This window comes from Penicillium manginii (genome assembly GCF_028828005.1).
Source record: "Penicillium manginii strain IBT 31320 chromosome Unknown utg000001l:1.0-3466041.0:1.0-3467806.0, whole genome shotgun sequence".
NCBI classification, from domain to species: domain Eukaryota; kingdom Fungi; phylum Ascomycota; class Eurotiomycetes; order Eurotiales; family Aspergillaceae; genus Penicillium; species Penicillium manginii.
In genome coordinates this window covers 559,336-572,269 of record NW_026643102.1, presented here as the reverse complement: position 1 = coordinate 572,269, position 12,934 = coordinate 559,336, and the positions used below count along the sequence as shown (strand labels likewise).

The 12,934-nt window shown below is 47.3% G+C and overlaps 5 protein-coding genes across 5 annotated transcripts; 3 read left to right on the top strand and 2 right to left on the bottom strand.

Moving 5' to 3' along the window:
* Window positions 1-2,040: 2,040 nt before the first annotated feature.
* Window positions 2,041-3,983, top strand: N7533_000202 (uncharacterized protein; the record flags this gene model as incomplete). Its single annotated transcript, XM_057096852.1, has 2 exons — window positions 2,041-2,889; window positions 2,952-3,983. The coding sequence occupies 2 exons, from the start codon at window positions 2,041-2,043 to the stop codon at window positions 3,981-3,983; spliced, it is 1,881 nt and encodes a 626-aa protein (XP_056965345.1).
* Window positions 3,984-4,415: 432 nt separating this feature from the next.
* N7533_000201 (alpha-keto acid decarboxylase family protein) lies at window positions 4,416-6,167 on the top strand (the record flags this gene model as incomplete). Its single annotated transcript, XM_057096851.1, has 1 exon — window positions 4,416-6,167. The coding sequence occupies one exon, from the start codon at window positions 4,416-4,418 to the stop codon at window positions 6,165-6,167; it is 1,752 nt and encodes a 583-aa protein (XP_056965344.1).
* Window positions 6,168-6,899: 732 nt separating this feature from the next.
* On the top strand, window positions 6,900-8,818 carry N7533_000200 (fungal specific transcription factor domain-containing protein; the record flags this gene model as incomplete). Its single annotated transcript, XM_057096850.1, has 4 exons — window positions 6,900-7,487; window positions 7,534-7,995; window positions 8,046-8,220; window positions 8,271-8,818. The coding sequence occupies 4 exons, from the start codon at window positions 6,900-6,902 to the stop codon at window positions 8,816-8,818; spliced, it is 1,773 nt and encodes a 590-aa protein (XP_056965343.1).
* Window positions 8,819-9,675: 857 nt separating this feature from the next.
* On the bottom strand, window positions 9,676-10,444 carry N7533_000199 (uncharacterized protein; the record flags this gene model as incomplete). Its single annotated transcript, XM_057096849.1, has 2 exons — window positions 9,676-9,848; window positions 10,321-10,444. The coding sequence occupies 2 exons, from the start codon at window positions 10,442-10,444 to the stop codon at window positions 9,676-9,678; spliced, it is 297 nt and encodes a 98-aa protein (XP_056965342.1).
* A 1,235-nt stretch (window positions 10,445-11,679) lies between these two features.
* Window positions 11,680-12,464, bottom strand: N7533_000198 (uncharacterized protein; the record flags this gene model as incomplete). Its single annotated transcript, XM_057096848.1, has 2 exons — window positions 11,680-11,853; window positions 11,922-12,464. The coding sequence occupies 2 exons, from the start codon at window positions 12,462-12,464 to the stop codon at window positions 11,680-11,682; spliced, it is 717 nt and encodes a 238-aa protein (XP_056965341.1).
* Window positions 12,465-12,934: the final 470 nt, after the last annotated feature.

Below are 12,934 nucleotides of genomic sequence, written 5' to 3'. Positions count from 1 at the left end.
CCAACTGTCGACTGTAGGATTCAGCCTCATCGTGGCATACTAGCCTGGAGTACTACTAGTAGAAGACTTGGTTGGTGACGTCGGGAAAATTATGCAAACGTATACTACTAGTACTACCTAGGTATGTTGCCTAAATTGTGCTTGTGATAGGAAATGTTTCGTCTCCGCTGCGTAGTAAGGATGCAAGGCAGCCGGGTTGGGCAGAGCCGCCCGATCTTCTATTACTACTAGGCGAATCCTACATACGAGGGACTTGGGATATGTCATTGCCTGCAATTCTGCTGCGGAATCTTCCAGGGTTTCGTTGATGGGCATTGTCTTGCTAGCTGGGAATTTATTCGTGAGTTAGTTATATGAAGAAATTCAACATTTCTTCTGCGCCACGGGAGCCTCGGTTATTCCAAGTTGGAGCAGCGCATCTTAACACTAATTGAACTTCAATTCTCATTGAGATTACCTCGGTTGTTGATCAGAAGGATTGATTTATCGCCATTCCAGAAGTAGCATTTCCTCTCTTGCTATGTCCGGCGCTTTGGCGTATCTTAAACTCCACCTGGACTAACTTTTATGCCTGCAAAATCGGACTCCTAGTTTGGCACGCCGTTGGGTTTGAGTCTCATAAATGACGTGAGAGAAGATCTGAGGGCGGCATCTGCCGAGTGGCGAAGCGAAGGACTTAATAGGCTCGGGCGTTAATTTGTTAGATAGATTGCATGGTGGATTCAAATGTCTTAATCAAAATGTGGCGATTCATTAATCAAATCAGCATGCTAGCGTTGCACCGGCACTCATTGATTGCTAAACAAACAACCCCATCTTATTCGTGGGTTAATTGATCCTGATTGAAGATAATTCAGCTGGCTCAGCACACGAAGCCTCCACCAAGACACCCTCGGCATTTTAAGGTCAGTATGGCAACTCGTATCAAAGAGAATACGCGATTGGAACGGAGTGACCTTAGCATCACACGACCGATCCAAACATCCGCAGCGAATCAACAGCCCCAAACAGCCGACGCTCAGCTATGCACAACAACCCTCAGCGAGATCTGTCTGTGCACACTCCCTGAGCGTCTCTAGCAAAATCACACCGGCTATCGGCCTAGCCAATACGAATCCAAGCCGCCTTGCCGCATCGACCCCTGCCCTTTCGAGACAAATCTTTGGGGGGTCTCAGTTTCGGGCTGAAACACGCCCCCCTGGGCGGGCGGCGTCCTACTGGTCCTCGGAACGTGGAATGAAGCTAATCAATCCGCAACTCACACGTTCATTCGCTCTGATTCAAATAAGCATCGCGCGCCCCGATCCTCGTGTTGATTTTTTGGGCCATATTTTGCCCGGTCGTGCATTGGTCTGGCCCCGTGGCGTTGGCGTTGCGGCCCCTTATGCCTGAGTCTGGTCCCTTTTGCCCATCTTTAGTCTGTACGCCTGTCAAGCGGTGAATTCAATCTTAACTGGATCCGTTTAACTAGATGAAATTGGCCCCCGAAACCCGACCGTAGCGGCGCTAAGGTCCTGCTTTGGTCCTGTCCCACGGCGTGTTGCCATTTTTCTCTGCTGCCCACCCCCCTTTTTATTTCTTTCAATGGCTGAATGGCCCGTTTCGCATTGGCCGTCGGCCCGGCCTGAATTCTTTGCGCAGCATATTTGACACACGTTCTCTGATTATCGTTGGTTAGCTTTGCTTCAGTTGGAGGGGAATAATTGGTTGCGGACCACACGGTGTCTCATGTACAGACCTTGGCGTAATGGAGACTCCACCTTCGAGACTAAGGTCTTTGTCTGGTGCCACTCCTTCTGGTCCTAGTTCACTTCATTCAATTAATCTATTAAAATGTATTAAAAAGAGGCTGGCCCCTCTCCCATCTGGATTTTGGTTCTGTTTGGCACCGAGGCCTTCTGGAAGGCCGTCCTTTCCTTTCGATCTGTGATCTTTTTCGACTCGAACTTTTCACCTTTCTTTCATTCTCGACTTCTCTCGACATCTTCACCTCTGCATATCTGCATATCTTGGCTGGATCCACATTATCAACGAGACAATATGCCTGGAGCTATGACTATGGTCAAATCTCGCACTGTGCCTACCGAAGAGGCCATTTCATTCCCGGTTTTGACATACAGCGATGCCGCGCCACGATCCGACCTTTGCGATATCGACGAAAGAACCAAGCGCGAACAGAATCAACAAAGTCTCGCCCAGTTCGAATTCTCTCGACCTACCTCTGGAGATGGACGATCAAGAAAAAAGCCTCCTCCCGGCACCGTTGCGAGCTTTGATTTTCGAGTAACTTCGCCCCCAGATGAAGTGGTTCCTTCTCACGCCATGATGGACCGCAGTCCTATCGGGGTTGGAATTGCACTGGGCAGTCCAGGCATGCTCGATTCGACAGACAATTTACCCCCACCACGTTTCAATACGGCGATCTTCACGGACAAGGAAAAAGAACAGCCGCAGCTGCCACAGCCGCTTCGAAAGGCAAGCAAATGGAAGAAGATTGGAGGTTTATTCAGGGCTAAGAGTGCTCTTGCATCTCCGACCCGGCCACGACCATATCCAATGACATTGCCAGGTCATGGCAACTCGATGGATAAACAGACAGTCCAGAAAATCGGGACTGAGGAATGGCCGCGCATTGAGTCAGATCCCAAATCTTTAACGACTAGAAATACTTCTACACCGTCGCGGACTCGCAAGTTTTCGCTTTCCAATAAGAAGTCACCCAAAGAAAGCAGTGGAGATCTCGGGCCCCGATTGGAAATTGATATTCCCGACGTCCAAATGGAAAGATACAGCGTGATGTTCAGCCATGTGATGAATAAGAACCAGAGACCCTCCCTGCTGGCCAGGAGGAGCAAAACACTTGACAACCTCCAGGTTCCTCAGAACTCGGTAAGTAGTCGCATTTTCGGTATGTGATCTATTAACAGAACCTTTATTAATCGTCACATCAGGACTTCCTCGCTGCCAAAGTACCACCGATTCCTCAACGCCGAGCAACATCACCAGCACGTTCGAGCTTTACACTGTTTCCCACCTCACAACCGTCAAAGGCTGCCCAAGTCCTGGGATCCCAGAACTTCTCTCGTGGCCCGAGCCCTTTGCTTCGATCCAACACACTCCCTGCGGAGAGCCCATCCCAAGAATCGCCGATGGAACCCCCACGAGCAATCCCTAATAATAACAGTGTTTCATCGTTTGAATCCCTGCCTATCGCCAATGTCTTTCAGCGTTCACACACCCCGCGCTCATCTACCGCATCTTCTCGCTTCGACGACAAACCACTGCCTGCTATCAAGCCCGAGCCCGAGACTGAACCTTCATCGGAAGAGACCACAGGGGCAAAAGTAAGACAGATCATGACGCAGAGTCCTGTTGCCAGGCCGTCGAAACCTCAATCTCAATCTCAATCCCCGGCACCAGCCCCAGCCCCGGTACCAAGGGCTCAACAGATCCCAAGACAAAGGTCCTCGCCGCTCAAGAATGAAAGATCATTACAGCAAGAGAGTCCTCGAGTTAACCGACCAACCCTGACGATCAAAACTGTGTCAACACCACTCCCACAACCCCCGACGAAAGATCTCCCCGTCCGTTCTTCATCAATCCCACTTGCCGGCCAGCCAATCCCCAAATTGATTACGGACCAGCCTACTATCACAATGTCTCCGTCTCCACTCTCATCTGGTCCAATGTCAGCAGTCTCTCCGCGACAGTTTCCCCAACCTGCACGTATACCTTTGTCGAACGGGGGTAAAATGGTAAAATCAGTGAGCGGCAAAACTCCAACCATCGAGGTCTCGACAGCCCGGTCAGTTTCCGTTTCCAAAGGGAGAAGGCAAGTTCTCGTACCCATCGGATCACGGGCTGATCATTTCGATTCAAATGAGCGGCTCGTGGAGAGAAAGACTTTAACGCCAAGGATCACGGAGGTTACCTCTGGACACCGGCCTGCGAAATCTCAACAACTTCTAATTGAGTCGTTGTGAGGCTAGACTCTGCGTCATCATCGTTCATTCTACATTCTTTTATCTTCTTGTTCATTTTTCATCTCGGAGCGGTGGTCTTGCATTCGGGGCGGTTTATAGGTTATTCTTAATTATTCTTGCACATACTCTTCAATCATATTCATTTGTCGTCTCCCAAGCCACCTATAGATTAGATGTAGCGTATTGTAGAATATCTTCGAGTGCCCCGCGTTCAAAGTTGTTCGAGGTGGATCTCTCGGAACCCCCCCGAAGTACAAGCGGGCGCCAATCAACAAAGACCTCAAAGACCGACGACATTCAAAACACTCGGAAGCCCCGAAATCCCCGGAAGAGTCCGAGGCGAGTATCATTTGAATAAAGACCAACCGCATCTCCTCCAAACCACTTCTTCTACTCAACACATCGTGTGCACTTCCAATTTCTTCCTCCACAATGTCTAGTGAAATTTCACTCACAGAATACCTCTTCCGGAGACTTCGCTCCACCGGCCTCCGCGCCGTCCACGGCGTTCCTGGCGACTACAACCTCACACTCCTCGACCACGTCGTCCCCTCAGGACTAGAGTGGATAGGAAACTGCAATGAACTCAACGCAGCCTACGCCGCCGACGGCTACGCCCGAATCAAAGGCATCGGCGCAATCGTCACAACCTTCGGCGTGGGCGAATTATCCGCAATAAACGCCATTGCGGGCTCGTATGCGGAAATGGCACCTGTTGTGCATATCGTCGGTACGCCGATTCGCGCGTTGCAGGAGAAGGGTGTTAAGCTCCATCATTCGTTTTGTTCCGGGCTGAAGCGCGATTATGAGCTTTTTGCTGAGATTTATGCCAAGGTTACTGTTGCGCAGGCGGAACTTGTTCATGTTGAGGATGCGCCGGGTCAGATTGATCGGGTTATTCGGGAGTGTGTTCTTCAGTCTAGGCCTGTTTATATTCAGTTGCCGATGGATTTGGTGGATGCGAGAGTTCCGGTCTCTTTACTGGAGCGGGAGTTGGATCTGATGCCTGTGGTGAATGATGTTGCGCTGCAGTCGGGTGTTTGCGATATCATTGTTCAGCGGATTATGAGTGCAAAGCAGCCTTCGATTCTGGTTGATGGTGGTACATCGCGGTATGGACTTTCGAAATTGACAGACGCTTTGGTCAAAGTGACCAATTTCCCGACTATGACGACTCCGTTTGGGAAGGGTATTGTGGATGAGACTCTGCCTAATTTCCATGGAATCTATGCAACTGTCGGCGATCATGATTATGCTTCATATGTCAATGGCTGTGATCTGATTATCAACATCGGGCCTGTTCACAGCAATGTCAATACCTACTACTTTGCCACCGTACCCGACAAGACGGTGACAATTTCCATCGAACGGGACTCAATCCAGATCGGCGAGCGCATTTGGAAGATCTCTCCAGCATCCGCCCTTGACCAGGTCATTTCAAAATTAAAGAGCGAAGGAGTCCCCAAGGTGGAATCCTACCCTTCCCTACCAAATATGCAACAGACCCTCGCAACCTTGTCCGCGAAGAACGACCCTAGCGAAACGTTCGCGCAGACCAATTTCTGGCGCCGCATGTCGCGCTTCTTGCGATCGGGCGATATCATCCTCACAGAGACCGGCACTCCAAGTATGGGCGGGCGTGATTTCGTTCTTCCCCAAAATACAACGATCATTAATTCCGCCGTCTGGCTGTCCATCGGATTCATGTTACCAGCTACACAAGGGGCTTCTTTAGCCCAGCGCCATATCACTGCGTCCGAGTCCGAGTCACGGCATCCAGTTGCTCATGGTCGAACGATTCTTTTCCAAGGAGATGGAAGTTTCCAAATGACCGCCCAGGAATTGAGTACCATTATTCGTAACCGGCTTGATGTCATTATCTTCTTGATTAATAATGACGGATACACTATCGAACGACTTATTCATGGGCCCGAGGAGCACTACAATGATGTTGCTTCGTGGAATTATCTTGAAGCTCCTTCGTTTTTTGGGGGCGAGGATACGAGTTTGTATCCGATTTTCAAGGCAAAGGTCAAAACTTGGGGCGAACTTGATGGGATTTTGGATGATCCGAAGTTTCATTCTGGGAAGGGGTTGAGAATGGTGGAGGTTATGATGGACATGCAGGATTGTAATGATACTTTGAGGTTATTGTTGGACATTTATAAGACGAAGAAGGGTTGAGATGCAAAAAGTGTGTGAGAATAAGTTACTCTTCTATCATTAAGAATGTCAACTTGATGTGTTCAAATTTTGGAAAATAATCTTTATATAACTGATCTTGGGCTCGATGAATTCTATAGAGTCGGATGAAAGTCGGCCCGATCCTCGGAGCCTTCCGGGCTTCACGGAAGGCAACAAACGTCCAAGATTCTTTATTTCCCACGCAATAATAGTCAGCATGCCGCCTGTTCGGACAGAGCCGAGATCATCACCGGCCAGTCGGAGGGACTTGAATAAAGTTATTTCCGCGTGAGCAGATCCAACGCCAACTTGAAGTGGTGTTGAGCTTAATAACTTGGGCTCGCTAATATGTCCACAGATGCACGAACTGCAAGACGAAAAAGGTCAAATGTAGCGGAAACTACCCATGCGAAAGATGTGCGAAGCGTGATCTGGTTTGCAGCTTTCCAGCATCGGAGCAACATCGGTTATATTCTGCGGCGTAAGTCTTCTACAATACCATTTTGTCCTTGGCGGCATCAGCCAATGCTAGTCATAGAAGAATCCAGGAGCTAGAAGCTCGACTGGCCCTACATGAGTCTCCGAGTGTATTCGATGGCTCCTCTCTATCCAGTCCCTCTGGTCTCAGGGGCACTGCTGCTTCATCTACTCCTCTCAGCTCTGTCCCACAACCCGAAGCATTGCTATCAGCTCAACGTGGGTGTTTACAAAAGATACCAGTATTCCAAACACATGCTGACGCGCACTTCAGGTATTACTGCTGAACGTGACATTGGATCAAGTCAGGACTTTGGAGATCGTGTGCAAAGTCTTTTCGAGCGACGATCTCTACAGTCCACCGAAAACCGGCCACCATCCACCAAGTCTCCACGTGCAGCATTGTTCCCAGAAAAAAGGCCGCCGATCAGCCTCCGCAAGGTATTTGTGAACGATGAGAACTCTCCGGTGCTTCCTTCGGAAGAGCAAGCATTCGAATTGCTCGAGGCGATCATGCTTTATTTTTATGAGCCCCAGCATTTATTTGATGCACGGGATGTGTCCGATCGCATTTCGGGGCTGTGTGAGAATGAACAGGAGCAGCTTCAAACGCCAAATATATGGACACTACAGACTTGCCTGGTCTTCGCGGTGGGAAGATTGTTAAGAGGGGAGTCAGATGTTGCGGGAAAACCACCGGGCTCGTCATTCTTCAATTTCGTTGAACGGAACCTTCCAAGCCCGAGTGAACTACGGAGACAAGGATTGGCGGGTATAGAGGTCCTGGTATTGATGGTCATTTACCTGCAAAACATCGATCAAAAAGACGATGCCTCTATCTATGTGAGACGTTTCGTTACATTTGTTGATTCTTATTAATGATCGTCAGGTTGGACTTGCATTTCGACTAGCTATTATGCATGGCCTTCATCGGAAGCAAACCACGCAGAGACTCCGACGATCAGAAGCTACGAACGCGAATCGTCTGTGGTGGACGATTCAGATGCTCGAGAAACGACTGATGATTGCGACCGGATCCCCGGTAATTTTGGATGACACATTCAGTGATGCATTGCCTCCAAGCGACTCACCGGGGTTTCCAAGCCCTTCTTCAATGCAGATAAACATCCAAATCGCCCAAATACAGGGCAGGATTTACTCAGTGATCTACAGCAACGAGTCACGCGCAAAGGAAATATTTCTTGCAGATGTCCAGGAAATCATTTCTGCCCTAACTCGATTGGCGCATCAAATCTCCCATACATCTTCACTCGGAGCTTCCGTTCTTGGTCACCAGTCATCGAGGAGAGAGCAACGGACCAGCATATCGCTTTATACTGTTCTCTACACTGTATGTATATTTGAAAGAAGAATAACTCACGTGCTAATTTGAATCGCCAGACCATAATGCTTACCTTACGGCCAGTCATGCTTCATCTCACAAAATCGATTCTCAATGGTGAAACGACCTTCGCGCAAACAACAAAGGACTTCCAACAACTATCATGCACGTGCATAGAGGCAGCCCGGAGAAGCCTCGAGCTTATGATAGTTTCACGTAAAGAAGACATGATGGGTTCGTTCACACTCAGCTGATGCGAACAAAGCTGACTTTGGGAAAAAAAGCAAAATTCGGTTTCTTCGATCTCGACACAATCTTCTCCGCTGGCTTTATCATGCTGCTGGCCGCAATTATCGAATCGGCAAATAACGAAGACCAACAAATTCCTCTATTTAGACCTAGTCCAGGAATATCCGAAGCAATCCAATTACTAGATTACCTTGGAAGCTTCAACAATCAAGCTGCTATCCAGCGACGAGACCAGATTCAAAAATTATACGACCGCATTCCGTCGCTCATGAGTCAATCACGCTTCTCGGAGGGGCCTACCTCTAATGATGGATCTCTCCAAATGAGACTATCTGCACAAACTCTATCAGGTCCGATATACTCGGTGGGAAATAGCACCGACGAGAGCCAAGTTACCCAAACCTTCGATTTCATGGGCAATGCAGGCATGGAAGGCTGTACTGTAGGCTCCTTGCCTATTGAATTTCCAGATGATCCCCAAGCAATGTATTCATTATATCATCCGGAAGATTTTACTTTAACGGGAGGGGATATTGCCGATTTCGAAGAGCTGCAACGTCATTTATTCGGAAATGATGGCTAAATGATACATCGTGATGAAAATGAAACTACCTTCAAGTTGGATTATTTGAATGACTACGCGTCGCGTGAAATCAAGCTTGAACCTTGGAAGCCCTGGACTCCGAGTCGGAGGCACTAGTTCGTACCGGTATGTACCTACGTACCGGATTTTCCATCCAAAGTCTTCGCTTTCCCCTTCCGTTTTAGTGCTCAGTGAGCGCCGCTTTTGCTCACTGAGTAGATCTGAGCACGTCTCAGAGCGTGCTGAGCGGATCAGTGATCATCACGTGACTACTCTGAGCTGCTCTCTGATCCCTCTGATCTGCTCAGTGAGTCTGATCTGAGCACTCTGATTTACTCTCTGAGCATTGCTTATATGAGAGCCAGCGGTCTGACTAAAAGCACCTCAATAAAACACAACGCGCTACCCCTTACAAAAGTCTCTCACTATTTTTAGAATATCTTAAATAGGCTATCAAAAGAAGGTACGCATCATTAGACCTGGCTAGAACCCGCGGGTACCCTCCACGACCCTGACCCTCACCTCCCCATGCGGAGGGTCAGGGTCCGAGACCTGGACCCGCGGGGAGGGTCGTACCCAGGCCGACCCTCATGAGGGTTACCCGCGGGGACCCTGAGGGTCGTCAAACATAACAAACAGGTAAAAGACGTGACTGGGCGTCAATTGCATAAATTATGTAGAAACAAGCTGTATTTCATTGTAATTGTAAACTAAAAACTTCATCATTGTATAGCCTTACAGGAGGATACACTCCTTATTGCATCCATAGGTTCATCCTCGAATAGGGGTTTAATTTTTGAATGGTTTACATTACATCTATAGCATAGTGTCTAGTCATAGTTCTAACAAGCCAAGAGTCAAACTATATACCCATCCAGTAGTCTCGACTTCTTCTGTATCCTACCTGATACACGATGCTGCGTATTAGGGAAGGATAATAATAGGTTCTCCTCCGGGTTCACAAATCCATCGGCATCAGAATCTTCCTCATCACCAGAAGTGACCGCAGGCCGCTTTCCAGCGGCAACCGCTGAGAGTGGCGGTACGTTTGGGGTTGTTTGCATAATTGATACAGCAGCCGGTGTATCAAGACGCAACTCAATATCCTCCTCCTCGTCATCACTGATAGCCTCGAAGGTATGTGTCTGGACATCAAGTGCTTCTGCCGAAGCTGCTATCTCATGGTCTAAGAGATACTCTTGGAGAATTAGCCGCTGCTCCTCCTCAATATCAAATTTTGTTGTACACATGTACAACATAATATCACGAATAGTCTCTGGATTCAACGACCCCCGGCGGTAGTGGCATACATCCCGAGCAGAGTTAAACAGACGCTCAACTCCGGCACCAGTTGCTGGAATTGACATGATATCACGGGCAATGCTTGCAAGAACAGGGAACTCTCTCTGATGATCTTTCCAGAAGATCCGAACAGATCCTTTAATAGTATCTAATCAGGTGAGGTTAGTTATATGATTCATTACATAGGCTTATTTACTTACCACTCTGGAGATATTTGGTAAGCTCGTCGTACTGTGGAGCAATTGATCGTGGTGAAGAATCACCGTCAAGGGCCCTCTCTAGCTCCGATTCAGTTATTAATAACTGGCTATTAGGCTGTATCATATCTGATGGTATACGTTGGCTATATCTCTCGAAAAGAGACTGAAGACTCTTGCGGTATTCTTTTCTATAGTCCTTTCCTATCTCAGGATCTAGGTCCCAATCACCTGTTGAAAAGAACTCTATCTTACTTGATGGCGCTAAGATCGTCCCAATTGCATAAAGATTACCTTCGATATTATCTGTCTCGCCGTAGTATTTCTTTAGTTTCTCCTTTGCAGCCTTAAGGGAGGAAAGCATCAGCTGTTTCTAGTGAACTTTCTTTCGACGAAGCTGACGAATTGATCTTTCAAGATGATCAAAAAGCTTGTTATAAATCCTAAAGATAAGGTGGATACTTGAGTCTTTAGTACGACAAACTAGTGTAGTAAGCGTAAAAAAGGGCTGGAGAATATAAAGTAGATAGTCAATCTGCCGCCACCCCTTAATACTCAATGTAAAATGGGTTTGGGTGTAGTCCTTGTAGTACTTGTTGAATATGTTATGAAGTCTTTTCGCCCGCCGAAGTATCAGAAATGTCGAATTCCATCGTGTACGGACATCCTGGATTGGGAGAAGCCTTATCCTAGTATTATTAGATTGAAGATTTAAGAAGGCTTCTTTGCGTTGAGGGCTTCCGTTGATATAAACTGTAAGGCCGCGAACCTATAAGGATTATTATCGTTATTGGATTATGATTCGTAAATAGAAGCTTTAAGCTTACCTTATTTAGAGTATCGGCGATCTTATGTTTCTGCTGGCGTGCACGAAGTGAATGTACACGATCTTCAGACCATTCCGTCTCGGTGTTGTTATTCTTCGGGGCGGCCTTAATTTTACCAAGTAAATCAGTTAGACTCAATTGAATAATATGTGTAAGGTAGGGCACTTGGACAATTGTAGAATCTGTCTCTTGCTGTAGCGTCTTAGTCGAATTATTTACCGCTGCGATAAGTGTCTTATTATTAGACGCATTATCAGTTGTCACCGCCAGTATACGGTCAGCGATCTGGTGCTTCTCTAGGATCTGGAGAACAACCCTACCGAGGTTCACTCCAGTATGAGATCCAGATATTGGCTCAAACCCAAGGAGAACCTCGCGATACTCCCATTCCTGGTCTAGGAAGTATCCTGTGATAGCCATGAATGCTTGCTGGAATGGAGAAGTCTAACAGTCAAGCGCAATCGACATTCTTACACTAGATGGAAGCCGTTGTAGTGTCTCCTGTTGATGTTCTATAACAAAATCCTGAAGGCGCTCACGAATCACCTTTCTTGATGGAACACTTGGTAGTGTGGGTGCTAGCCGTGTGTAGGAAAGGAGGTCGTGGAATTCTTGATGTTCGACAAATAGGAAGGGTAAATGCGATACAGTGATCAGGTTTAGGATCTTCTGCTCCCATATTTGCTGGGTAAAGGTAGGCGCTGGTCTTCTCTCAGCCTAAATAATAGTGAAAATAGTATTAGTATTAATATTAAATATAGGCTGGTTCAAATATACCGCGTCACTAAGTAGTTGCTGGATATTACCCTTCTTCGGTATTCGCTGTCGGCACCTTAGCCCATCGAGATGTTTCTGCATCAATGAGGTTCCAGTATGGTTGGTAGTTGGGTGCTCAAGAATTGTACGGCACCGTTTGCATATAACGCCTGGCTTCCCATCTTTGGTATTTGCAACTTGTTGAAACCCTTTCCAGCACTCTGCACGACGGTTCACATCCCAGTTGATCCGCTTCTTCTTACCAAAGTCGGTTTCAAGCCACCACTGAATAAATTCTGCGGTCATTGTAGTTGTAAAGACAACGTACTCGTTGATACGGTCTGGTTTGATTCGTGTAAGAGTGTCTGGGGCCTGAGGTGCCACGCGCGATCGATGGGTTGGAAGGTCTGGAAGGTCTGGAACTGATCCAAACTGACTTTCGGATAGTAGTTGACTCTGGCTTTCGCGTTGGGATAGGGAATCGTTAGGAACAAGGTATTGTAGCGTGTCTAATTGCACCCCATCGAAGCTAGATGATGCGTAGACATCGGAGAGCTGCGACATGACAGATTTAGTAACTAGAAGATAGTACTATGACTGAGGAAGAAGAGAGTGAGGAACTTACTGTTTAATTTGTAGAAAAAGATACGCAAGATTCTTGGGGCATCCGTTCATCCCTGTTCTATATGCTAGAATTGATCTATCATCTTTTGTTTCCACATAGCTAGATCTGATTGGCTAGCATAATAAACGAACCTCAATGAACCTCAAATAGACCCTCGCTTACCCGCAGCGACCCTCAAATAGACCCTCGCTTACCCGCAGCGACCCTCAAGGGGACCCTCACTACCCGCATCGACCCTCAAAAGAGACCCTCAAGTTGAGAAAAAGTCTTGATCAGAACGACCAAGTCCAATAATTGCAATCTTTGAACCGGATTTACAACATATTTAGATTATTTGTCCTGAATTCTTGAAGAAAAAGTAATAGAAGAAGATATAACAGCTCAAATGATGTAAAAATGAGGTTATTTG